At 40.4% G+C, this 25,222-nt stretch overlaps 9 protein-coding genes across 9 annotated transcripts; 5 read left to right on the forward strand and 4 right to left on the reverse strand.

Annotated features, from left to right (window-relative positions):
* Positions 1-5: 5 nt before the first annotated feature.
* Positions 6-5,620, forward strand: TOT_010000009 (conserved hypothetical protein; the record flags this gene model as incomplete). The annotated part of the gene is made up of 3 exons (XM_009690546.1): positions 6-1,297; positions 1,401-3,661; positions 3,759-5,620. The coding sequence occupies 3 exons, from the start codon at positions 6-8 to the stop codon at positions 5,618-5,620; spliced, it is 5,415 nt and encodes a 1,804-aa protein (XP_009688841.1).
* Positions 5,621-6,332: 712 nt separating this feature from the next.
* TOT_010001198 (protein kinase C inhibitor) lies at positions 6,333-6,991 on the reverse strand (the record flags this gene model as incomplete). The annotated part of the gene is made up of 4 exons (XM_009690547.1): positions 6,333-6,470; positions 6,501-6,688; positions 6,721-6,803; positions 6,858-6,991. 4 exons carry the CDS (start codon positions 6,989-6,991, stop codon positions 6,333-6,335), a joined length of 543 nt encoding a protein of 180 aa, XP_009688842.1.
* A 187-nt stretch (positions 6,992-7,178) lies between these two features.
* Positions 7,179-8,251, reverse strand: TOT_010000011 (exosome complex exonuclease; the record flags this gene model as incomplete). The annotated part of the gene is made up of 7 exons (XM_009690548.1): positions 7,179-7,283; positions 7,313-7,408; positions 7,439-7,541; positions 7,572-7,639; positions 7,671-7,775; positions 7,805-8,053; positions 8,087-8,251. 7 exons carry the CDS (start codon positions 8,249-8,251, stop codon positions 7,179-7,181), a joined length of 891 nt encoding a protein of 296 aa, XP_009688843.1.
* A 225-nt stretch (positions 8,252-8,476) lies between these two features.
* Positions 8,477-12,904, reverse strand: TOT_010000012 (uncharacterized protein; the record flags this gene model as incomplete). Its single annotated transcript, XM_009690549.1, has 4 exons — positions 8,477-10,779; positions 10,818-10,973; positions 11,005-11,892; positions 11,947-12,904. The coding sequence occupies 4 exons, from the start codon at positions 12,902-12,904 to the stop codon at positions 8,477-8,479; spliced, it is 4,305 nt and encodes a 1,434-aa protein (XP_009688844.1).
* Positions 12,905-13,549: 645 nt separating this feature from the next.
* On the forward strand, positions 13,550-16,026 carry TOT_010000013 (uncharacterized protein; the record flags this gene model as incomplete). The annotated part of the gene is made up of 8 exons (XM_009690550.1): positions 13,550-14,040; positions 14,071-14,211; positions 14,245-14,937; positions 14,967-15,072; positions 15,102-15,376; positions 15,413-15,567; positions 15,634-15,781; positions 15,837-16,026. The coding sequence occupies 8 exons, from the start codon at positions 13,550-13,552 to the stop codon at positions 16,024-16,026; spliced, it is 2,199 nt and encodes a 732-aa protein (XP_009688845.1).
* Positions 16,027-16,350: 324 nt separating this feature from the next.
* On the reverse strand, positions 16,351-19,171 carry TOT_010000014 (sortilin; the record flags this gene model as incomplete). Its single annotated transcript, XM_009690551.1, has 2 exons — positions 16,351-16,646; positions 16,933-19,171. The coding sequence occupies 2 exons, from the start codon at positions 19,169-19,171 to the stop codon at positions 16,351-16,353; spliced, it is 2,535 nt and encodes an 844-aa protein (XP_009688846.1).
* Positions 19,172-20,158: 987 nt separating this feature from the next.
* Positions 20,159-23,075, forward strand: TOT_010000015 (uncharacterized protein; the record flags this gene model as incomplete). Its single annotated transcript, XM_009690552.1, has 10 exons — positions 20,159-20,311; positions 20,341-20,467; positions 20,503-20,608; positions 20,677-20,995; positions 21,041-21,606; positions 21,662-21,854; positions 21,885-21,956; positions 21,989-22,187; positions 22,221-22,999; positions 23,031-23,075. The coding sequence occupies 10 exons, from the start codon at positions 20,159-20,161 to the stop codon at positions 23,073-23,075; spliced, it is 2,559 nt and encodes an 852-aa protein (XP_009688847.1).
* Positions 23,076-23,288: 213 nt separating this feature from the next.
* TOT_010000016 (uncharacterized protein) lies at positions 23,289-23,737 on the forward strand (the record flags this gene model as incomplete). The annotated part of the gene is made up of 2 exons (XM_009690553.1): positions 23,289-23,468; positions 23,531-23,737. 2 exons carry the CDS (start codon positions 23,289-23,291, stop codon positions 23,735-23,737), a joined length of 387 nt encoding a protein of 128 aa, XP_009688848.1.
* Positions 23,738-23,994: 257 nt separating this feature from the next.
* TOT_010000017 (conserved hypothetical protein) lies at positions 23,995-25,077 on the forward strand (the record flags this gene model as incomplete). The annotated part of the gene is made up of 1 exon (XM_009690554.1): positions 23,995-25,077. The coding sequence occupies one exon, from the start codon at positions 23,995-23,997 to the stop codon at positions 25,075-25,077; it is 1,083 nt and encodes a 360-aa protein (XP_009688849.1).
* Positions 25,078-25,222: the final 145 nt, after the last annotated feature.

The raw sequence follows: 25,222 nt of genomic DNA on the forward strand, positions 1-25,222 counted from the left end.
TTACAATGCTTATTGTTTACACATTTTTCTTATATTTCATTATATATTTTTTCATTAACAATATTTTTTGTTTTGAGTTAGACATCGGGAAAATTGTAAATTATTCTATTGGATCTGTTTCAGTCAATATACAAAAGACAAAGAAATTTGATAATTTGTACACACATATTTTCGATAAACCCATTCTTTTAAAGAACATTAGAAATGGATATAGAAAATTGTATTTTGATAAGTTGTTGATTAGTGATCAACTATTATTATCTTCATCGATATTATGGGTTAGAAAAAAACCTCTTGTTATTCAGTTAAATTTCGAAAATTCTTCAGTTTTACTTTTAAATGAAAACAATTCATTATTATCGGCAGAGGCTGTATTTTCTGAGAAAATTATCAGTAATATAACTTATAGAATTCATTCTGAAACCGAAGAGTTTGTTGACGTTGATCTTTCAAAATTTGAAGATTATGATTTTAACACATCTAAAGTTAATGTTACTAAACTTGAATTTCATAATGATAAATTTAAACGGTACGCTCTTAGGAACTATAATTTGCAATCAACGAAACTGGGCAAGCTACTATATAATACTGTCGAATTGAAAACATTAGTCAAAAATGGCCCTGAAAAAATTATTGAGGAAAATTTTATTATTCCTTTTAAAAATGACTTGTATTCAATACGAGTGTATTCATATGATGATTTTCCTTTAATAATAGAGGCTCTATACACATTTAATAAGAGACTCTTTTTCGGTTATACTCCCGAAAAAAGGTGGCATCATCTTAAATTTCCGCCCTTTCATCATCCTTCTTATATGGATTTTTTGTACGAAATTATTAGTTATTACGCCTGTAAAAATCGATTCAAATATACTATAGATGTATCTCATATTTCCGAGACAAATGATGATACATATAAAATAAATAATTATTGTATCGGATCAGATGGAGTAGAAACAATTTCGAATTTTCTAAAGGTTCAATTTTACACTGATACTCAGTACAATGACGGTGTTTATAGGTGCTATGAACATATTCCATCTAATGATAGCACATTTTTTGTAGATCACTTAATGGATGTAGAGTCATTTTTCCGCCTTCCTGACACACCGGACTTTACTAAATTAATCAGAGTTTATTATCGCATAGATTGGAGGCCATATTTGATCGTTTTTGTTGACAAGTCGAATAAGTTACACTGCTACAAATACAAAGATAAAATTTGGGAAATTGACGAGACAGTACCGAAAGGTGATCATGAAAGATTTAATGGAGTAATAAGAAATCTTCTTGATGAGTAGGCCTTATATTTAAATTTAATCCATTACCATTTATTCTTTTTAGTTATGTATTCTTTTTTTTAATTAATTAAATTTTGTATCATTTACATTGATTTTCAGACTTGTTATCTATGATAGTCGACTCTTATTTGGATCAATAATAGTTCTGACAGATTTAAAAACAGAGTATAACAAGAAGCATTTGGCTGTTGCATTGGGAAGTTCTTTATCATCAAAGTTTCTCGAACATAACTTTATTAGTGTAAGTGATCAGACAAGCACTAATGGATCATGTTTAAGCCCTAGTCATTTTAAAATCTTTAAACACGATCTAAGTAGAACCACCGGAAATGTATTACACAATGGAAAATCTTCGACTCTGAGTTTAGGGTTATTCGTGGATAAAAATAACATTAATCTGTATGATAATCTAAATTCAAGGGAGAAACCTATAAGCATAACTTACAAAACTTCCAGTAATGACCTGTATGTTTACTTTTATGGCGATTCGGATCCTAGACCTTTGCTCATATGTTACAATAATAAAGCATATAGACCTATTTCCAGTGATGCTTATTTTACTGAATGGGTTACAGTAGATTCAATTAAACGCTGTGACTGTACTGATGATAATGGGAACAATAACCTCCTAGAAACCCTTCTAAATGTTAGCAATATAATCAACCCTGTGAACATAAAAAACACAACGGGCGACGGTTATGTTATACAAAATTTTAACAAACAGCCCATTAGAATCACTTTAGAATCGGCAAATTTATCATGTTTTAATAAACATGTACATAAGACTCAACAAAATTTTAGATTGGGAACTATTCTTCATGGTTTAAAGTGTATTAAAGAGATCAGTGGAGGCAATGACTCAACCTGTATAACGGCTACATCTAAAAATAGTCCATATAACACCGCAAGTGAAGTAGTGGTTTACTACCATAAAAATGATACTGACCATAACACTCCTTTACTCGTAGCGCTTAAAAATGGAAATACATATGAGCCAAATTACCTGTTTTCTAGTAGCACAAGCTCAGATAAGTATTATCAGAAAATGGATGGAGATATTGACCTGTCTGAGGCATCAATATCCCCGAAAATTGATGAAATATTATTTAGACAAGGAAAATTGCTCCAGGTTATTCTCGGCAACAGACAGGGAACTAGTATTTCTGATACTTATCAGGCCAAGCTTTATGAAAACACAGGAAGTCTAACTGAGAGTGGTTTGACTATGCGAATAACATTATCTATGCCGACTGAAGTGGCTGGTGATTCTAAATACGATGGATTTAAATACTATCAGCATCAACTGTCCTCCATTCCTGGTATAAAAAATATCGGTGGCTTAAAGCTTTACTTATGGGACGACGGTCAAAAAAATGTCAAGGAAATTAAGTTATACTCAGATGAAAGTGGTCAAACTCCCATGGAAAAGTTGTTCTACAATACTTGTAAGGGTAATATTTATGTATACTTTTACGGGGATAGGGATATTAGGCCACTGCTAATATGCTACAACTACAAAGCTTACAGGCCTATGAGTAAGGCAAGCTATGATACCAAGTGGGTACAGGTGAATAGCATAGACAGATGTTCATCCGAGACCTCTGACAATACAAAGATGTTGAGGGAACTTGATAATGTTGTAAAGTTTTTGAATGTGATAAAAACTCACACGCAGGCTAACCGAGGAAAGGATCACTCTAAATGTAAATTATTCAACATCCACAGGCATAAACCGATCTATTCAAAGGCGGGTGACATTGAGATTTGCAAGGATGAAAGTTGTGGTAACAAGGTTGTTCTAACTGACGGCGACTATAAGAATCACACAGTTCTATATGAAGAGTTGTATTACAACAGGTATGATTGGTATTTTAACAACCCAATCATGTTGGTGTTGCATTATGAAGGACAGGATAAACAGGAACAGAAGAGATACTACAAATTTGTAGACTTTGAACAAGATAAAGCTAAGCCCAGAGATATTTTCGAGCTACCCATGTACCCGAGCGAGTCTGAATTCTTATCAATGCTGATCAATGATAACGATATTATTCTTAGCAGTGTGACATACCAAATAGACAAAAAAGATAATAGTTACAACAGTGAAAGGGTAACAGTGACAGTGAATCCTGATTTTCCATGTGCTGGATTTATTCGATACGTTCACAGGCCAAAGGAAGGCTACACTGGAGGAAAGTCGTATATATTGAATAAACAGGACATTCTCCTTTGGTGGGATGATTATAAATTACGCTCAGGGCCTATTAACGATTTCCAGGATAAGCACTTAGCTAGTGTCAACGTTTATTATAGTCCAAAGTTTGAGGAGCCTTTGTTGGTAGGATTCGAAAAGAAGAATGGTAAGCGGCTGTTAAATAGGTTTATTTCTTTTTTTATTAAATATCACCAAGTACTCATGTTCTTGGCTGATTTTGGATTACATATATAACTGTTTAGGAAATATATCATGGGAGTACTACTTTCATGAAAGAGTTAGTGGATTGCATTGGCAAGTTGTGGACCATGGCGCTTCTGTTAGATTGTTAAATCTTCGGTTCGATAAGAGAGATGTACACAACAAATTTGCAGCAAATAATAACCAACGTCTGATTCAGTCTTTGAAGAAGATTGAATACTTAATACTTAAAGCAATTTCGCTATTCATAGACAGAACTGCCGATTATAATAAATCTGCTGCGTTGAATTGGCTTTTACATACTTCTCCTCAAGTTCTTCACTATCCTCAGAATATTTCCTCGCAGCCCGAAAATATAACAGTCACTGAGCCTGATTGGAAGCCACTAAAAGACCTCGGCTACAAAGTGTTTGAGCATCGTATCAACACCAATCGTCTGGGACACAGAACTGATGACAAGGTAGAGTTAAGGGTTTTATTACCATGTCCTACCACTGGCGGTAAACACACCGAGGTGATGCTGCGCAAGCCTGAGGCCGAGATTACTGAAGAAGCCCTTACTTTAGACCTGAGTCGACAGAATGTAAATGCTGCCTATAGAGGTGGCAAATATAGTGTGAGGCCATCTAAAAACACATTTAGCAATAACTCGAACTTTGTGAGCTTTACACACCAGGGTTCCAGTAACGAAAAAATGTTTGAGGGAGATTTCACTTTAAAATTCAAGGATATGGGCGCTAAATTCACTGGGGATCTCGGAGATAAATCTGAGAATAAGCGAATTGATGTGTACTTTCACTCTCTCAAGATGGATAAGTTTGTTATCGCAGCATTCCCTCTTGTGGGTGACAAAAAGGCCAAGTATTTCACATACAACCAGTTCGTCAGCCATTATTTAAGTGGAACTGCCATCTCTCTTTCTTCGCTTTCTGAAGTGGATGTCGACTTAGGTTCGTCAGCTGCTCAATTACCAGAGTCGTTGGCAGCACTTTTGGAACAGGAGCGCAACAAGGTTGATGAGGTTTATTTTCCCGACCTGGATGTTATAATCTACAAGCCTGGGCATAATAACTTCTATACCTACTACTACGGCGATGACCAGCGTCCTCTGCTTATATGCTACAATGGCACCGCGTATAGACCTAGGAAATTGGGCGATCCTGACCCTAATAATCAAGCTAAGGTAGACTATACTAAATGGTATAGGGTTAGTAGTGTCACAAACTGCGTTTGCGACGGAACCTTTTCCAATGAACCGCTGATAAGGGCCCTTTCTGACGTGGTTGGCTACCTTAACCCTGTGCAGCTTAACCCTAAGTACATATCGTTCCTGGTCAATTTTATAAATGGTACGAAGATAAAGTTGGAGAACGACGCTTATTACGATTTACAAGCTTTCATCCCCAGCGTCGTTTTCAAGATTTTTATAACCAGCCTCAATTTAACATGCTTCAGAAAATATCGATACGTCCACAACGGCAAAGGTGGACAAAACCAAGGTAGAGATGGCTCTGGGTTCAGACTTGGGGACATTGTCTATGACGAGGCTTCCAAACAGCATTTGGTTTTAACCTACGACAAATCAAAGCCTCTATCGGTCGTCTCCGTCTACTATCATTTGTATGACGGTAATCACAGCCATCCTTTGCTTGTCGTTCTCGAATTCAAGGGGCAGGAAGGTGGTGAGTACTACAAACTTAAGAGCGACACCGTAACTTCCAAGTACACTTGGGAGAGGCTCCTCGAAGATGGCGACGGAGCCCAACTTCTGGCTAAGCTGAAGGTCGATACCAGTTTGGAGTCCGGCCTGTCCGATATCGTTAAGGAGCTCAATTTAACTCTTACAAGAAATAGTGTAAACATTGAAGATTCCTTGAACAAGTGTGGAAACTTGCCCAGTTAACTTAAAACTTCCTTGATTCTCCAATTACTGTTGTAAACATCCTGAAGGTTTATTGGTTTTTTATTGGTTTAGGCTCTTTTGTTTTTTAATTGTTGAGGATATGGTCTTTATGCTTTTAGGTTATTTCTGGTTGTTATATTTATATTTTGTTTCCCTAATTGCAGAATATTGTTTACTCTGTTGAGCACTCTTTGTATTTTAATGTTTAGGTTTCGTTTTAACCTCATATGTGTATTTGGCTTGTAATATCAACGGCGCATCTTTCCAACTAATGTAGTCACTTTTTATACTCTTTAATATAATTTTTAAACATTCTGTCTATTATATGTTCGTATTTTTTACTAATCTAATTCTTTCTTTAATGAAATATTGTTTTCATCACTATTTGCCAAAATCATATACTATCTTATTTTATTCTTAATTTATTTACACATTAATAAATAATAAATTAATTATGAAATATTTTTATATTAGTTCATCATATATTGTAAAATATTGAATTTTAGAATCCGTGATTGATTGTATTAATCATATCACTTTCATAAACATACACGTTTCAATTAACATACTTCGTCCTAATTTAATATCAAATTGAATACAAAATATCTACTGTACATTCTATAATATCCATTTATGAAAAGGAAGGTCTAGAGATTCCATTAGTTTTATTATTTTACTGGCGAGTATGTGTTTTAACAAATTAATAACTCGTTTAGCCTGGTGGCCAATTGAAGCTCCTTCCTGAAAGCAGGTGCATATGAAGATAAAAGACTGTTTGCTGTGCCTTTCTTCCTGAGTTGATAACCAGTCTAAAATCTCCATAGTTGTTGTCCTTCGCTATTTGTGCTGCCTATATGCCTTTTTCAACTATAACATTTACCTTGACCATCATGTGTCCCAGGACCTTTTCGTGCCTCTCCGTTGCATCTGATAAACTTGCCAGGCCATCGAAATTCTTTGGGATAAGGAGCAGGTGATTCGGCGCCACGGGCTCTATGTCATGGAATGCCAACATGAGGTCGTCCTCGTATACCTTCTTGCATGGGAGCTCTCCAGTAACTATTTTGTCTAAATGTCGGTTTATTTTCTTCTTAACTAACGGAACACTGTCAGGTCCTCCCCCTTATCTGATGTCGTCATTTCTCTCAACCCTTGGTGATTGTACCTTTTACGTGTTGGAATCCTAATTAAATATTACTTTAGTTTTCTTCCTTGCCAATTGACTATCTGATTATACTTAGTGCTTGTTGTTATGTAGCTCAAATGCTTTGTTCGTGGTGTGGTTCCTAGCCTTCCTAAAATAGATGATACACTCAAGCAGCGTCCTAATATCATATAATTAAATACGATGATTACGATTTTGTATATCATATATTTTTTTGCAATGGTTTTAATATATTGAAATGTGGGTGTCGGAACGCGCTAAACGTCAACATTTAAACCTCTATTAGCTCTTATCGGACATTTTAAATTATTATTCTCCTTATATTAAGTTTACTTTAACTCCAGATCGCATATTGGGGTTGAGTAGCTGAATATCATTTGTTCTTTTTGCTACTTACTGTGACTGGATACACATCAGTAGACTCTTCAACATTTCACTATTTTTTTCAAGTTCATGTTTCAGAAGCGAGTATAGTTTTATTGCTTTGTTTTTTGAGACCTAAATTCTATGTTTATTTTCCTTTTTACCGAGACTGCTCCTTCGAATGTTTCCAATCCCACTGGCGTCGACCCGTATTTATATGTCCAAAACACTTCTCCAAATTGGTTATATAGTATCGATATCTATTCACTTATATCTATTTTCTCGTTTACTTGTGTGTTTAATATTTTTTCTTCGAATGCGTTTGCGTCGAGAACGTATTGGTCTTGTCCTTCCATTATTGACACTGTCATCATTATTGGCATATTGTATATGCTACGCAGCTCTATTTTTATTTTTACTTACCTGAGTGGTACTCCTTTGTGCCACAACATGTAGGACGAGTATGTGAACTCTTCTGATTCCTGTAGGTTCTAATACATTATGTTTGTCTTTATTTTTTACTGGTTTGCGATATTGCGATAGTGATGCCAGTGCTGCGAACGAGCACGCTCCTAGGAGGTTTCCATCGTCTTGTAGCACGTGCACATATACTCTTAACGCCCACACCTAATGATTTTTAATTTTCTCACACATACCTCCTTTCCGCTCTTTACGCACAGCGTTTCTAGATCCAAAAATGACGACTCCTTAAATATATTTTCAAGGAAATATATTAAGTTATTCTCCGAGTCTGAGGTTTTTCCTGGATCATAGTTTTCCGACGTGAATGGTGAGAGTTCCACATTAAAGTAGAGAAATCCTTCGTTTGGTCTTTCAAAATTCGGCTCTACTATTTCTTGCGATATGCAGCAAAACACTACTGTATTTCCGAACGATATTGTTACCTATCCACTAATTTTTTTCCTTGTTCTTCTTACGCTTCCTGGTGATCCGTTGAACTCTATACTCACGTGGCGGTGAGAATCCAGCGACCTTCCATCTATTCTCAGGCCTTTTTTCAGGCACTCTTGTCCTATTAACAACGTCGACACGTCCGGACTAATGTTCTGTATAAAATCAATCTCGTTATCTTCCCTCAACATATTTTTGGATTGTGTATCTTATATCATTCTGCAATAATCTTTATTTTCCAAAATTAATTGCAATATGTTAATACTTACTTTATTTTAACTATTTATAATGTTGTATTACTATTTATTCACCCACATATTTAAACTTGCACCTTACTTATTGTGTATTAAATTTTGTAATTAGATTACATTTTCTATCATTTTGTGGTCTAACCGTTTTACATTGGAGCTTTACCTTTACTCCATGTGTGTGTATGAAAATGTGTTTCCGTCATCTGCGAATCCTCCCTCCGTCTTCACCTCCTCGTTGCCCGTCTGCTTACTCTCCACTGCTGCTGCCTCTATTTCCTTGCGATATTGATCTCTGTTTTTGAATAAGTTTGCTATGTTCTTGATCATGGCCTTTGTGTTCACTCTTTTCCACAGCCTAGTGAACACTGAGCTCATTGCCATGTCCAGCCTGTGCAGTATTTTGAATTGCCTTTTTAGCAGAGTCCAGCTTGCGTACGCTCCCATGGGTATCATCATGTACGGCCCCGTCAGCGCCAGTATTGTCGACGAGAAAACGTCTCTTATTGCCACTGAGCTCGCTGACAGCGCCAGTGTTGACACTGGCTCCACTGTGCAGTGGACGCTCGGGGGCTTAACCAGGTACCAGCACGTTTCTATTGGCGGGTGTCCCATGTCCACTGCGTGCTGCGCTATGTCCATGCACTCCAGCACTGTGTACGTTGCCATTGTTCCCAGCGCCAGAGCTGAGAACATCACCTTCGTGTTGTTCTTCTTCCTCTCCTTTATCCACTCTGCTGTAAAGTTCCCGAAATATGGCGCCTGAACCTTCATTGTCGTTGCTGTGTACACAAATCCCAGTCTATTCATCAGCACTGAAGCCATTTTCAGTGTGTTTGCGATATAGAAGGCCTTTCCGTACTCCATGATCTCCAGCTCCTTTTTCATTGACTTCGGCAGCATCGTTTCGTAGAACCCGTTCCAGGCATCTCCCTTCAGTATAAACCTCACGTTGTTAACGTAATTTGGGCTATACAGATCCGATAAAGAGGTTGTGCTTGACAGGTTCTTCTCGTATGATTTGATGCTTCCTGGGTTCCTCAGCGTCGACATTGTGAAGGCCATAATTGCCTTCCATATTGCCCCGCAATGTTCCGAGCACATACTCTGCTGGAACTCTATTCTTCTTTCATCCAGACTCATCCTTCCGTACATGTTCGACAGCGTTGGCATTCCGTAGTTGTCCTTCACTCCCACTGGGATCCTAGACGTCTGGTTCGTCAGCACCTCCACCAAGTCCTCGATCACGTCTATGAATGCTCCTTGCAGATTCCATGACTCGTTTCCGCTCAACTTCCTCTGCAGCTTGTGCAACTCGTTCACCACTCTCATGACCTTGTCCAAGTCTAGCTTTATTCCGAACCATATTGCGTGGTCCACGTTCCTTATTGACCTGTTCATTACAAAATTTCCGAAGTTTTTAGCTCTTCTGAAGTATTCCTTCAACTTAGATTTGATTTCTCGGGATCCCAGTATTCTTCCGAAGAATATCGTCTGCTCTATGTTCTGTTCCAAATTGTCTCGGCTATCCTTCACCACCTCGTAGAGCATGTGCCCTCGGGACTCAAGCATCTTGATTGACGGGAACTCCAGGAACTGGTTGTAAGCGTTCAAAATTTCAGTGTTCAGGTGCTTGTCCCACTTGATGCTCTCCGTGTTGTGTATGTGTTGGAAATCTGCTATCTTCAGGTCGTTTTCGTTCAACTCGACGTGGCCTTTCAGCTTCTCCGAGATTGTCTTCGTGTATCCCTGGTCTGACCACACCTTGATTGTGTTATCTATCAAGCTAATCACTCCTCCCTTCTTGAAATACTGGCTTGGGTTTTCCGGGTCGTTGAAGCTCCTTCCCCAGTGCTCTGCGTTCTGAATCACTTGTATGTTTGCCATTGAGTGGGTCACAAATGTTATCGACTCCAAGGCATCTCTCAGAACATCCCCTCTTACCAGCTGTTTCAAGGTCAATTTCGTTTTCTCCTTCATAAACTTTTTCACAAAGTTGCCTTTCAGGAACCATTTCACCACCTTTTTCATTTTGGCTGGTGCAAATATCGACGTTGCATCTACAAATCTTGAAAATGGGTCCGCTTTACTCAGCTTTACCAGCTCACTCAGGTATTCTTTTGCTGGGAATTTCTTCGATAGCAAGTTGTAAAGGAACACGTGCGCAAGACCTATGCTCGTAGAATCATAAAAGTCTCTAAACCTATTTGCAATAGACCCTCCGAGCAACACTGAGGGCGAGTAGTTGTATGTTTCGTGCATAAGACTCATGTTGGTCTCTATCCACTTCTTTATTCCTGACGAGGCCATGTATATGTAAAACCTATGCAAGGCTCTGTGACTAAGTATTTTTTTCTTCTTCTTGTTGTTCTCTATTCCCAATTCGTAGGGGAGCTTTTTGTAGTATTCAACTGCATTATATGCCGGAACCACTTCGGCTGTCAGATTTCTTCCAATCCTCCTGGTCTCGTCTATTTAATTTATTATTAATCTACGGATTTAAACTTACATTTGTTGTAGTCCGCCATCCATGTTCCCTTCTTTTCTCCGCTGAACATTCTAGGATCCCACATCAACGACATCTCAAAAAACGACCTGAACCTTCTAGGATCTGCTAGAATCCTAAACCATGAGTATGGAACGTCGTCCACCGAATTGATGTCGCCTATTCATTTTTACAATAAATTTAAACTTACTCATCATTAATAATATATCAAACGCCTCTGACAAACGCTTTCTCAAGTCTGTTGCTTCCGCTTCAGGCACGCCTCTATACGTTTCTTCCCTCACTAGGGTACTGTGCTCAAAATCGCACCTTACGGAGATCGTTGCCTCCTTAGGGTTTGAACATAACTTTGCCTGCATTCGCTTACCATTCACTACTGAACCTACGTTCGGCTCATATGTTGCTCCCTTCTGGTTTAGCAAATCTCCCATTGAATCCATCGTCAAATTAATCGATCGCAGTAATACTTCCAACATTTCGCACAAAAACACTCCATCAGATGACACGTTACTTTCATACTTTTTCGCAGTAGATATTTTTTTTGTTACTAGGCCGTTTGACCCCCTAGAGTACCTTGATCCTCTTCTTATTCCACACATATAGTCCAGTCTATTTACTGATCCACCAGGTCCTGAGCGCACCAACTCCAGCCAGGAGTAAAACCTACGCCTAGGGTGCTCAGAAAAAAATGAATCATATTCTGTGTACCCTAACATCATCGTCGCCAGGTGACCCAGGATAAATGGGTTATTTCCAGATACCCAGAACATGTCTGCGCCCAAACTATTTGCCAAGGGCGCCCCTGACGGCGCCTTTCCCTTTTCCTTTTTTACTATATTGTATCCTAGCGCATTTGCTAGGTTTTCCAATCTCTTTGACGACTCTCTAGTTGTCACATCTGACACTAACAAATATAATGTTTTAAGGAGTGTGGCCTGTTGTATATTTGAGTCAACTTCCCAACTCTTTAGTCTAACCCTCGTCTGCTCCATTTCATTTTTTATTTCCACACGCTCCTTCTCGGTGAGGTCTCTTCCGTTTAGGGCAAAATTAGTTTTTGGATTCGATTCCGATTGAGCTTTCTGCTGAACTGGTGGATTACTTGGGAATTGGTTTGTTGTGATTTGAACACTGCGATTAGAATCTTGAAATAACTGTAGGTATGATGGTTTCACTGGAGTATGTAACTCGTGATCTAAAGACACAACTTCACTGGTGATTGTTGATCCGTCAAAATTTGTAATACTCTTTAAAATTGGGTTTGTTATTGAAAGGAGCCTTTGGGATATTGTGTAGTACGTTCTAAAATATTCCACGGGCTGCCCTCTCAATAGCGCCTTAAACTCAGGCTTTAAACTAGCGATAAATGGGCGTAAAAACTGTTCATATCCTATGGCTTGTTCCAGCTGTTTATTGTTTTCTTCCTTGACGTTTTCCGATCCAAACGTGTAATACTTGTACAACTTCTTTCTCAACAACTTGGCCTTCAGCCTGTCGAAATCTTTTGCCAAGGGATCCTTTCTAACCACTGACGATTTGGTTTCTCTTTCTGAGGAGTATCCGCCTTCGTCTGAGGATTCAGAATCTGAACTCCCACTCTCACTTTCAGATTCTGTGTCACTATCATCACCAAGAACCTTATCTTTAATCATTTTATTAACAGTTGATATTTTTTTCTTTATTACATCCGACGTAGTTTCCTTTTCCTCCTTTTCTTCTTTTACTCCCTTTTCCTCCTCCTTTGCTCCACCGTACTTTTTTTCAAGTTGATTTTCAATTTCAAATTTATTCTTGTGGAAATTGTTTATCGTATCATTCATGTTTTTTGAAAATTCGTACATGTTCATTAACACATCTTTTGCCATTCCAAGACCATTTGCCGTCTTCTTTGCTCCCATTTCAATGTTTTTGGCCACGTTTTTCAGGTCTTGTTTGTCCACTGTTCCTAACGCATACGCTCCACTCCCATAACCAACCAAATTTTTGTTTAAATTAGGGTTTACAAAAACCCATATTAACAAAAATTTAATAATTTTACTTAAATAACCAGGAAAATTTTTAATTTTCCCTGACATACTTATATACTTCATTTAATTGCGATTTTTATAGACAAAAGTCCATATTAAGAATATGTATCTTTTATTTTACAAATGTTTACACATTTAACTAATTTTTTTAAAATCAATATCTTCTATATATATTATTTATAGATTTAATTCATAAATTCATGTTTACTGTGATTTTGAAGAATTACGTTAGAGGAGTTGTCTAACTCCATAGAATGCAATTAGGTGCGATGAATTTTTTTCCGGTTTTCAACTAATACTTATAAACAAATTGATATTATAAATTTATTTAATAATAATAGATTAAAAAAATACTATAAACCCTAAGAATAAATATTATGGAATCCAGATGGGAGGGATTACTTATAAATCATTTTGAGGCACAAATATCAACAAATCTACATTATTCATCTTTATTATTATTTATTGTAGTATATTTTAGCTTTAAATTGTTTACTCAGTCCATATAGCAAATCTTCCATTCGATATTTATATAACAGATACATAATGCTATTTTACACTAATCTACATTGATTCCATGTTGAAGAAAACTAAAATAAATTTATTCAAGACGCTTTTATAATTAAAATAAATTTGAACTTATTTTTTGTTAATTTAAAATGGTGTTTGTGCGTATTCTTTTGCAACATTAGTTCATATGTATGTATAATGACTATTCACAGAAATGTTTTGAAACAGAAAAACAAACCTTTTAAAAATTCAAAGAGCAATAAATTAAAAACAAAACCTACAGGACTCGCTCAAAAAGTTTCCGTTAACCTCGATAGGAAGGCAAAAAAATCTCAGATCATCGCCAAAAAAAAGGCACTAAGAATACATTTGCTTGAAGAATCGCCACGGAACGTATTTGTTGTATCTTTCCATTCTAAAATAAATCCGTTAGATTTTATAAACTCGCTTTTAAAATTCCACTCTCCGGAGTCGGTTCCAAAGTCCAAACATTCAGAAGATGGTTGGTTTATATCGCATCCAGTGCTGTTAAACTCCAGTTTAACGCACGATGGAATTCCTCGGAGGCTAATTTTACACTCGTGCCCCCGAAATCTTTCAGATATTTTGTATGCTGCGTCATGTGCCGATATTCTGCTCTGCTTGTTCAGAGGAAGTTCGCCAGATGAGCCTGCCTATGACGAATACGGGTGAGTCGCGAGTTACTTACTAATATTTAGGTATAAAATCCTGAGCTCACTCAGGCTTCAGGGCATTCCTACACCCGTAGGCGTGAACGTTGAGGCTGGGTTAACGGGCGATAGGCAGGCCAGCTCAGCCTTGGTCAAAAGATACTTTCAGTCAGAATTTGGACTGGACAAGTAAGCTGAACTGCGATTTAATAATCGATTTAGGAAGTTTACATCAGTGTTTGTGGAAAATGATCTAAAAAATGTTTTGTCACTGGTGGCCTGCGTCTCCATTCCGCAGCTTTCATGGCGGAAGGATAGGGGCTACATGCTGTGTTCTAACTACACTTATGACCAAAACGCCAGGGAGTTTTTTGTAGAGGGTTACGCGAGAGGTATGGGATTCAGCGTCCGACACGCAGTTCACCTAACCAGCGTCGGCGATTATGTTTTGAAGAGAATTGAGCTGTTACCTGACGTTTGCCCAGCAAGTTCCAGCGGTTACAGGATGTCGATTGAAAAGACAGTGGACGAGCAGAATAGTAACGACCTGACGCAGCTTCTGGCGGAGGTCGAATGCCTTAATGAAGTTGAGGTCAAGCCCGAAGAGCTGAAGGATGAGCTCGCGGAGGAGGTTTTTGATAAATTTGAAGCTAAACTGTCGATAAATAAGATTCCGATGGGCAAAGAAATGAGCGTTGACGACACGGACATTGATAGGGAGGACTACTACGAATACGAGGGACTGAGCGACGACAAGTCAATCGCGTCCTCGGAGTCGGACGACCTTGACTTTAATGAAAGTATGGAGGAGCCGCCAAGCGTCGAGAAAAAATTAGAGTTCGAAAAGAGGACGTACGAGGAGCTCTCGTTTCCGGATGAAGTGGACACTCCCGTCGACCAGCCTGCCAAAGAAAGGTACTTTACGAAATGATAGACCCTTGTAGGTTCCAAAAGTACCGCTCCCTGAAGAACATCAGGTCGTGTATCTGGGACCCCTATGAGTCCCTGCCGCTCGAATACTACAAGATCAACGAGTTCGAGAATTTCAGGGTACGCGTTGTTCTTTTAATTTTCTCCAGGCAACCATGAACTCGTCGAAGAAGCAGCTTAAGGCAAACTGTGAACTGGTCAACGTGTCATCTTCGTACGTGCGACTCACGCTGATGAACGTGTCGCCCGACGACTACCTTAAGATCACCGCTTCCGACTCGTCCTGCCGCCCTGTCGTCGTATCGACCGTCTTCCCCTACGAGAGGAAGGTCTCAGTGCTCAACTTCAGCGTCAGCAGGACCGCCGAGGGCCCGGAGCTGCTTCCGTCTAAGACACCGCTCTCCCTCTTCTGCGGTTTCAGGAGGTGCGTCTTCCATTGGCTTAATTTCTCTACCTTTAGGTTCCCCGCAGTTCCTATTTACAGCAAAAGCATCAACGCTGAGAAGGGCAAGAGGGGTCTGTACGACCGTTTTTTCAAAAAGGGCGACAACTGCATTGCCACCATCTACGGAATGTCCCTCTGTCCCCCGACCCCCGTTCTGGCTTTCGGCGAAGGTATTTCCACTATTTTGTCCTTATCTATCTTTTACCCCTATCATCTGTGTGCTAATTTACCTTCAGGCGAGACTGTCATGTTTGGCGGCCACGTTCTTGGCGCCGAGCCCTGTAGAATAATAATGAAACGCATTCTCCTCACCGGGTACCCTATGAAAGTGCACAAGAGGCGCGCGATTGTTCGTTACATGTTTTTCAACCCTTCCGACATCAAGTTAGTTTCCTTCTACCTTTCCCCTCTCCCGTGCTATCTCTTAATCTTTGCCTAGGTACTTTAAGCCAGTTCAGCTGTTCACCAAAAAGGGCCTGCGCGGTAAAATTTTGCAGTCTCTCGGCACTCACGGCTACATGAAGTGTCTTTTCAGCGACTTTGTCACTCAGGACGACATTGTCTGCCTGCCCCTTTACAAGCGTGTTTATCCCAAGTGGTTTCCGTTCACTTGGTCTAGGCATCTTTAATCGATCCTTAATCTGCTCATGTGCTTCACTCTAATACATACTTTGTTCCTCCGTATCTCCATCCACCAATGTGTAATTACATTTACCAATTTGTATGTGCATCTATATATAGATCTCAGTGTGCACATAAGTGTTAACCCGTTACCTATACACATATACCCATGTGTATACACAGGTATGTATACCATTATGTGTAAGTGCGTATGTAAGTGTATATACAACCTTGTATATACACACGTGTATGTGTGCTCATATTATTGTGCGCTTAAAAATACTATATTAGTGTGTATTTTGTTTACTTTGCATTAAAATTCATTACTTGTTTTACAAAAGTTCTATTGTCTTCGGCTCCTGGTTTTTTTCCGAGTCGTGGAGGTAGTTCAGCAGTGTCGGCACCTCCTCGTGCTCCTGCTCCGCGTCGATGAAGCCCAGCTCCGGCTCGAACCTTCCTCCTATGTTGGTCCTCTTTCTGCTGTTGACGCTCGAGTACGGCACGTGTTCGTAGCTCTTGAATCCGTAGTTGTGGAACATCAGCTTCAGCTTTTCGTTTTGCGAGACGTAGACCATGACCAACATTACAAACGACAGTATCAGCAGGAACGTCAGCACCATCTTTGACCCTACGGCGGAATTATTTTTGATTAACTAACGAATAGCTGCTAATGGTAACCGTGGGAAACTGCTATAGGGTAACTATACCATGTAAATGTCATTCGCTACCAAATGACTACCACCAGGTAACTAGTACCACAGAATAAATAACTACTACCAATTAGGTGGTGGCTGCTACTACAATAATAAATAACTACCGACTAGCCACTGTCTACCAAACAGCTGTTGTATCTATCTAGTATTGCATTGCGTGCAAACGCCACTCTCGTGTCGTAGCTGCTCCTACATGCCTACCTTTAGACAGTGGTGAGTGCGGGGGGCACGCCACTGCCACCATCTCCGGCACCCAGCCGTCCACGCACACGTCGCCCGGCACCTTTCTGTACGCGTTCGTGTAGAAGTAGGACGCGGACCTGCAGCCCTCCTTCGCCAGGAAGGAGCCCTCGACCTTGCAGACGTCGCTTCCTATTCCTCGCGTGAAGCCCACCTCGCACTCGTAGTCCTGCTTCGTGCACTGGCAGAGCTCCTTGTCCACGTTCCTCTTGAAGTCCTTTCCGTTGAAGCACTCGCTCGACTGCTTCCTTCTCTTGTACGTCACCTTCTTGCCCAGCAGGCACTCGTTTCCTGACATGTCCTTCGGCGTCCACGTCTCGTAGTCGCTGCTTGACGAGTTGATTGACCAGATTCCTTTGCAGGCTGGCTGGTTCAGCGTCGTGAAGTCCAGGTGGAAGACCACTCCGATTCCGTTCCTGTTTCCGTAGAGCAGGAACTCCAGCGAGCTCGATGTCGGCTCGATAACGATGTTGTTAACGCTCAGCTCGCTCTTGCTCAGCGAGAAGTCGAACCAGCTCGCTCCTTCGTTCCAGCTGAAGACCACTTCTCGCGTCTTGTTCTGGTCCTGCGCCATCACCAGCAGTCCTCCGTGGTCTCCCAGCTCGTAGATGAAGGCTCCCTTGTGCACCTCCTTCCACGTCAAGCCTCCGTCTCTGCTCAGGAACGTGTTGACGCTCGAGCTTTCGAACGTCAGGTGGTCTCCCACGTTTCCCGTGCCCAGGATAAGGCCCACTGCGTTTTCCACTGAGTAGAAGGGTGCGAAGTTTTTAAACTGCGTGATTCCGTGCAGGTGCAGGAAGCATCTGTTCGGGTCGCAGTCGTACTGTCTTCCGTACGAGTCCACCTTCGGCGGCGTCAGGTAGTTCCACTGTGCTCCCTTGTTGAATGATATCACTGTTCTTATGTTCGGCTCCACCTTTCTGTGCGAGGCGCCTCTTCTCTTCTTGTCCACCTGCGTTCCTGTTGCGCTTTTCGTTCCTGCGTTCCCGTTGATGTGTGCTTTGAACGACTGCTGCGGGTCCAGGAATCCTCCTGAGTCGTCTCTGAAGTTCGCCAGGTATATTCCTTCCAGTGAGAAGACCTTGTCGAACTCGCACTCTCCTGTTGACGCTCTTATGTTATTTGGCAGCGAGAGCGTGTAGTTCAGCCCACTTGCGTCTGATATGTACACGTTTCCCACCTCCACGTCGCTTCCTTCGTACTGGTGACCCACGTGTATCATCACTGCTCCTTCCGACGTGTCCAGGATCGTGTAGCTTTTTTCGTCTAGCTCCGTGCTTATTCTTGCTTTGTTGAACGTCTTCGCGTTATCTGTGCTCACGCACAGGTTTACTGTTTGTCTTGCTGTGTCTGCCACTTGCGCTACAAACACGTATCCGTTGCTCACCAGGAACTTGTTTCCTCCCTTCAGCAGCTCCTGTGACGACTCTCCGAAGTCATCTGTGTACTTAAATGTGATTGTGTCGTTCCAGCCGTCTTGTTTAGGCTGGTCTCCTGATTGCATTTCGTATCTGCTGTAGTATATTCTATCTTCGCTGTTGTGCTTCGGGTCTCCCCAGCTGAACTGGCCCACGTACTTCGTCACCAGCTTATATGTTGCTCCCAGGTCTCTACTCACGTACATTGCGTGCGTGCAGTCTCCTCCTGTTCCCTTAGACAGGCAGTCTCCTTCCCACGTGCTCAGGAGCGACCATGACGCTTTCGACGGGTGAAAGAAGAACATGTTTATTTCTCCTTTGAATCCCATTGGCTTAAATGTTTTCGCTCCGTCTGAGGACATGTAATGTTGTTCTCCTGTCCCCAGGATCGCCACTACATTCTTGTCAGACTCGCACACGAACATTGAGTCCACGTGGAACGGGTCGTTCTTGTTCTGTCCTGACAGCTGTGCTGTTATTTCTGACCATTGTTTTCCGCTATTAAGGCTTCTATACAACCTTCCTGAGGACGTTTTCAGTAACACTACTTTATTTTCCGTTCCGCACCATACTATGTCCTCCACCAGCGCGTCGAAGCTGATCTCCGTCACTGACACCTTCTTTTTATTCTTCGCGTCCACGAAGGTCTCTCCGTTTACGCTGTAGTAGTCCAGGCTTTCTCCTTCTCGCACTGACACTCCCACTCCGTCATCTCCCTTTACCATCTTCTCCATCATGTATATCCCTAGTATTAAGGATACACAGCTTATTAGTTTACTCATTATATATAACTTTTTGCATTAGAATTTGTATTTTTGTTGCGATCTGGGCGATACCCTGTTTATTTTACTGTTTTTATTTCTATGTAAGGCTTGTGGCCCTCAATTATTAAAATTGTTATTAGATTTTTTATTTTCAAAGTTCATTTATACTCTTTCACGGGCTCACACAAGTATTATTATATACACAATAATTTAAAATTTTGTCACAAACAATAAATATGTATATTTTTGAATATGTTACCGGGTAAACAATTAGTTGCTGTTTTGTATTATTTCATTATTGGGTACCACTCCAGATTCACAATTCAGCAAGAAATTATTATATTTATTCTTATTTAAACACTAATCCTAATTTTTATTTCTATACTTAGTTTATACACTTTTTTAAACTCACCACTTATCTATAAATAATTACACATAAATAAACTAGCAATGGTGATGTTGTATAAATAGTTCTCTTCCATTGCTATAATTTAAAATTCTTTTTTAAAATAGGATACATATCACATAAAAATTCATCATATTTATTGAGCTACACGATTTTTCATTTATTTGTAAATATATACACTACAATACATTTTTTATATCTATATTAAACTTATTTTATTTTTTATTATGGTACCTTTACAATTATACTAAATATATTAACTGATTTTACTTTCCAATTTTTAATAATTTTCAATATTTCTTCCAGAATTATCTCTTCGGTTCTTCGTTGTTTACATATTTTTGTCTAAATTATTATTTTTTATTTACACATCATTTTTCCTTTGATTAAAAAATACTTGTATTAATTTGAAATGTTTTTTTTTTCAAAATTTTAGTCCATTATATCCATGTTTGTTTTAGTTTTTTTGATGTCGTAATTGGGCTTAATCCTTAGTTGTTAAATTACCAAAATTCTTTAGATGTGTACTTTTAAAACACTGTAAAAATAACAGAAAAATTCTGATGAACGTAAAATGTAAAGATAAATATAATGTTTAGATGGATGTTCTAGTATTTTGCGTATTTGCGTTTTTAGCAAAATCCATCTTATGCTTTTCGAAAAGTTTAGATACTGATCCGAAAACTGAAATTCCCCTACCAAGAGACCTTACTATTCAATCTTCTGATGACTATGATCAGTCTGAGTTAAAGGTTAGTGGTTTTCGTTTCATATTCTTTAGAAACTGACTGAGTTTCGACAAAGACATCGCAAAACGCTGGATGGCGCTCTTTGTGCCGCTGCTTTTGTGAGAAACGGCAACACATTCACGGATTGCACGACTACGGAGGCTCCTGATGGCTCTGTTGGTTCGTTTTTTATTTGTAACCACGCTCTTCGTTAGGCCGAGAATGGTGTTACTTGGAGGTGCAGTTGATCGGAACAGGCGCCAGAGATTGGGACTTCTGTGCTGGCGTCGTTGACTATGACCTGTTGAGGGAAAAGGCGAAGTAAGCTTAAATTAAGTCACTCATTCTTTAGGTCTATTATGAGTTTGAGGGCTTTGGAACTGCAACAGGCATACAGGTCTCTCGTCAGGGAGGAGAGGTAGGGGCTTATACTTTATATTCTCGTTCAGGCGACTCGACAACACCATGTCCAAGTACGAGGAGGTTTGTGGGTCTGGCGAGCAGGACTATGAGTCGGATATCTCCAGACTCGAAACTTCACTTTTGGGCGTTGAAAGAGCTATTGAGCAGCTTCGTGCTAACAATTCTTCGCTCTCATCTTTGATTGAGAGTCGCGATTCTCTGGAGGACGAAGTCTCAGTTCTCTCCAAAAGCGCCTTGCACAATCGCAAAAACTGTTCCATTGTCCGGGGCTATGATGACCACGAGGTACGGGTTGTCCATTTACAATTCAGGGTCACTCTTCACATTTAGGGCCGTGCTGATGGGTTGAGGGCCACCTATTACGACAACGCGTATTTTAGGGGCACTCCTTCTGGGTTCCTGGACCATCCTAATGTGAACTTGATTTGGGAGGACTTCGTTCCCGTTTCAGGCGTTCCTCACGACTCGTTTTCCGTGAGGGTGGAAGGGTATTTGAGGGTCCCTTCCACCGACATATACACCTTTTACGTCAGGAGCGACTGCAACTTCCGCGTTTTCATGGACGAGGAAGTGATTATGTCCCAAGGCTTCGACGTGAACAAGGACGGTATTTTAGGCCCTGTCAACCCCTTGCCCCTGGATGGCAGATCCACCATGAACGTTTTCCTCAAGTCAAATCCCTTTCACCTGATTGGAGGCAAGCGATATCCTATAACCATCGAGTACTCGCATCAAAAGGTCCTTAAGTACTTTAACTCTGATGTTGCCAAGATAATTCTAAGTTGGTCCTCGATGAGCATCCCGGAACAGCTGATTCCCCCCGAGTACTTTTTCAAGGGCTCCGGCCAGAACTCCTTTATCGCAATCAGCGGCCTTGAGGGCGAACACTACACTCTGTAAGTTCCACTGGTCCCGCCAGCATTCAAAATTTGGGAAATAACACATTTTCAGTTCAATTCTTGAGAATGGAGCGCAGGCGTTCAAGGGCGCCTCCAACTTTGTTATCGCAGACGTGCCCGGCAGATTCGCCGGCGCCCGGATGATCCGAATGCCAACGAAACCTGCTGAGCAGCTGGTTTCCTTCGAGGTTTCCAATGATGCAGTTGTTTTCGTTGCAATTCCCACCGTATCGCACACTCTTCCGGTAAGGATAGAGCCTTTTCACTCTTTTTAGAAAAATGAAAATGATGTCCCCTTCGAGAAAAACTCCGACTTGCTCTCATTGTACGGTATTGGAGACAATTGTGTAAGTTGCAATTAGCGTAAATCATGTTTCAGCAAGTTGCTCAGACTCAGGTCGAGATGAGCATTTATTCCATGAAGTTTTCCAGGGGTAACGTCAAACTCCTGCTTCCAAAGGACACGTCATCCATCATTTTTGTCGTTCCTTCTGCAACCAGCGGTATTTGTAAGGGCGATGTTTCCATCATTTCCTTCGGACCCAATGACAAGTGCATCGCTTCCTCCTCTAAAAACGGTATGCTTAATAATCCTTCTCAATTGTGAGCAGAATATTCTGGGTGTAACCAGGGGTTTGGCAACGGTATGGTCTCTGAGGATTCTGGTTGGATCACTGCCAAGGATAAAACTGAAGGCGAATTTTTGCGCAGGGATTTTGAAACCATGGTCGAGCTACGGTACTTCCATTTCGTTCCAAAGGGATCTTTAAGGGCGTCCGTTGTCACTTTCAACTTCTCGGATGGGACGAGTGAGGAGTTTGCGTTCACCGACGACCTCCGCTATGAGTTCAGGACCTTCAGAATCGTGAACTGGGTGCGGATTGAGATAAACAGGGTCGAAATGCTCGAGGGAACTGACAACACGACTGGTGGACTATTCACTCTGTTTGGCATTGTGTGCCAGGGAATGAAACCTGTCTCTGAGAATGTGCAGGAGGTCGACATCAGCTTTTGCGCTGATAACTGTGACCTCGCCAGCTCACTCGTTGTGGACTCCGGCCATACCAAGTCCATTCATCAGGGCCTGTATTTTGGCTGGGAAACTCAGGCAAAGCCTGACACATGTAACCATACACACCTTGAAAAGGAAAAGGACGGGCCTAAGGGTGAGGCCATGCCCCCGAGTGAGAAGAACCTCAAGGAATCCGAGCAGGAGGGTGTAAATACTCCTAATTATTCCACGATTAAGGACGGATTTTTGCTCAAGGGCAATAAGTGGTCACTGGACGCTCCATTCCATGGCACATTCCGAATCAGGGTGAAGGTTGGAGCAAAGTGTCGAGATTTAACAGAGGTTTCACTAACAATAAATGGGTATGAGGTCTTTGGGGTAAGTATTTTACTGTAAATGTGTGCTTTAGGTTGAGAATCTACATACAGGTGTAACTGCAACTGTAAGTTTATAATACATTTTTTGGCTAAAAATAACTAAATATTTATAAAATATTCCAAATTTGAAGCTTAAAATCCATTTTTAATTAAAATTAAGCAAATTAATTTAATTTTTAGTATTACGGTACCATATCTCTTGAAAACGTTGGGAAGATTGAGTTGGGCAGCAAAACCGAAGGTTTATCACTACTAAATTTCAAATTATCTCCAACTTTAACTGATATTTAATGGGAGATGTAAAAGAGGCCGCTATAGACCCGGATTTTAAGGGAATCGTGTTCAGGAACTACATTCCTAGGGACGAGAATTTAAAGAAGCTTTGTAAAACGTTTTTGGATGATTACTCTTCCATTGAAAATACCATAGATGAACAGATTGACCAGACTATTCGGAACTACGAATCAGAGGTATTCACTTTATTCTATATTACTGTACCTTTCTCTTTGTTCATACCCAAATTTATTTTTAGGACGTTTTATCGTTGGTTCGTCCTCGCCGCCAAAACTGGGATTTAAAGCGTGAATTAAATCGCAAAAAGCAGATTCTTTCAAACAGGACTGATTCTGCAATTTTAAGGCTGCTTCGTGAAGGCAAGAGCAACAACCAGATTCTAGCACACCAAGTCGCTCAAATGGATTCAGATGCTTCCGAGGACATGGATATAGAAGAAATTTAATTTTTGCTTGTACCATATAATCTTTTTTCATACACGGATGCTCAGATAAACACGGCCTGATGTCGTCCACTTTCACTTTAAATTTACTTGTTTTTTTAGTGTTGAATATAATTTTATCTTTTAAACTATTTTTTATATTTTTAAATCAAATATGTATGCGTAAATTTGTAATTTTTCCCTGTTGTAATGTAACATATCATTTTTCGCCTTTTTATTTATTGAAATTTTAATGTTCATCGACACATCATTAATATTAAATGAATAAAATGGAATCGACGCCCATTCCGCATTTGCGAATTGTTCCAACTTCTGAAGCAACTGCAAATCGCGACCACTTCTCCGTGCCAAGGCCGCTCAATTTCAGAACTGATAGCGACTTTGCCACGAGTTCTTCTTCTCGCCTCTTCTCTTCAGTTCTAAATCATAAAACTTCCAATGGTGAAGAGGTCGTTTTGTTTGCGATTCATCCCCTTACCATAATTCGTCCCCTACGCCGACGTGTGTATAAAAAAATTAATGATGTACTGGAGTCTCTCATAAATAGCCTGCAGTCCAAAGGCTTATCAAAAACTGTAATATTATCGCGCCTACAAAATACTCGTTGGTTCCTAAAAATGTTTGATTATGAAGGCATAGGCTCACTGATTAACGTTTTTAAGACTTATTTGTGTCATTCGGACACGTTGGTGGTACCCTTGATATTTAAGGAGGTTTACGACGCGTACAGCTCTGAAATGGACAGGACTTACTCAAAGGAAGTTCTCAGAATTGGACTCAATTCTGATTTAGACAGCAGGAGGGCCTTCATTATGGGCGGAATTGACTTCACCGAGGAAACGATGCTTTCCACGTACAGGAACCCCTACGAATCTCTCAACAACGATCTGCCGACTTCCTCGATTTGGAGAATATCGGGGACCAACATCAGGAACTTTAATCCCATACCTACACTGGCGTCAACTCAGAGTAACGTTCAGTCGGTGGCCAACACGAACAGGGACTTTTTTCTGAATGAGCAAAACGTAAGCGTGTTCACAGCATTCCTTCCCAAGTTGAGGGGCATACTGAGTAAGAAGAAGGAAGAATTGAGCGAACTGAACAAACGGCTGGAGCAGGAGCGGAAGCTTACCAACGAGCATCACAGGCTCCTCCTCACCAATACCTACAAACATGTTTACTCCGCGGTGGAGTTCGAGTTTAACGAGCTAGAGGAGTGCCTGCTCACGTTTGAGAACATTTTCGACATTAAATATTCTCAATCGAAGTTTGCAAAGTCTCTCGACGAATTGCACAAAAATATGAATTTAATCGACAGTTTTGTGAAGAATAAAGTCCTTTAAGCTTAATGTACTATATTTACCTGCGTATTGTGTATGCATAATCTTAATCGTCTTATGCTGTGGAAGGTTACACACTTTGTAAGGTCAGGCGCCTGAATCGACATAAATACTCTTTATTTCTGATTGTAATTTTAAAATGGAAAGA

Source organism: Theileria orientalis, chromosome 1, assembly GCF_000740895.1.
Source record: "Theileria orientalis strain Shintoku DNA, chromosome 1, complete genome".
NCBI lineage: Eukaryota > Apicomplexa > Aconoidasida > Piroplasmida > Theileriidae > Theileria > Theileria orientalis.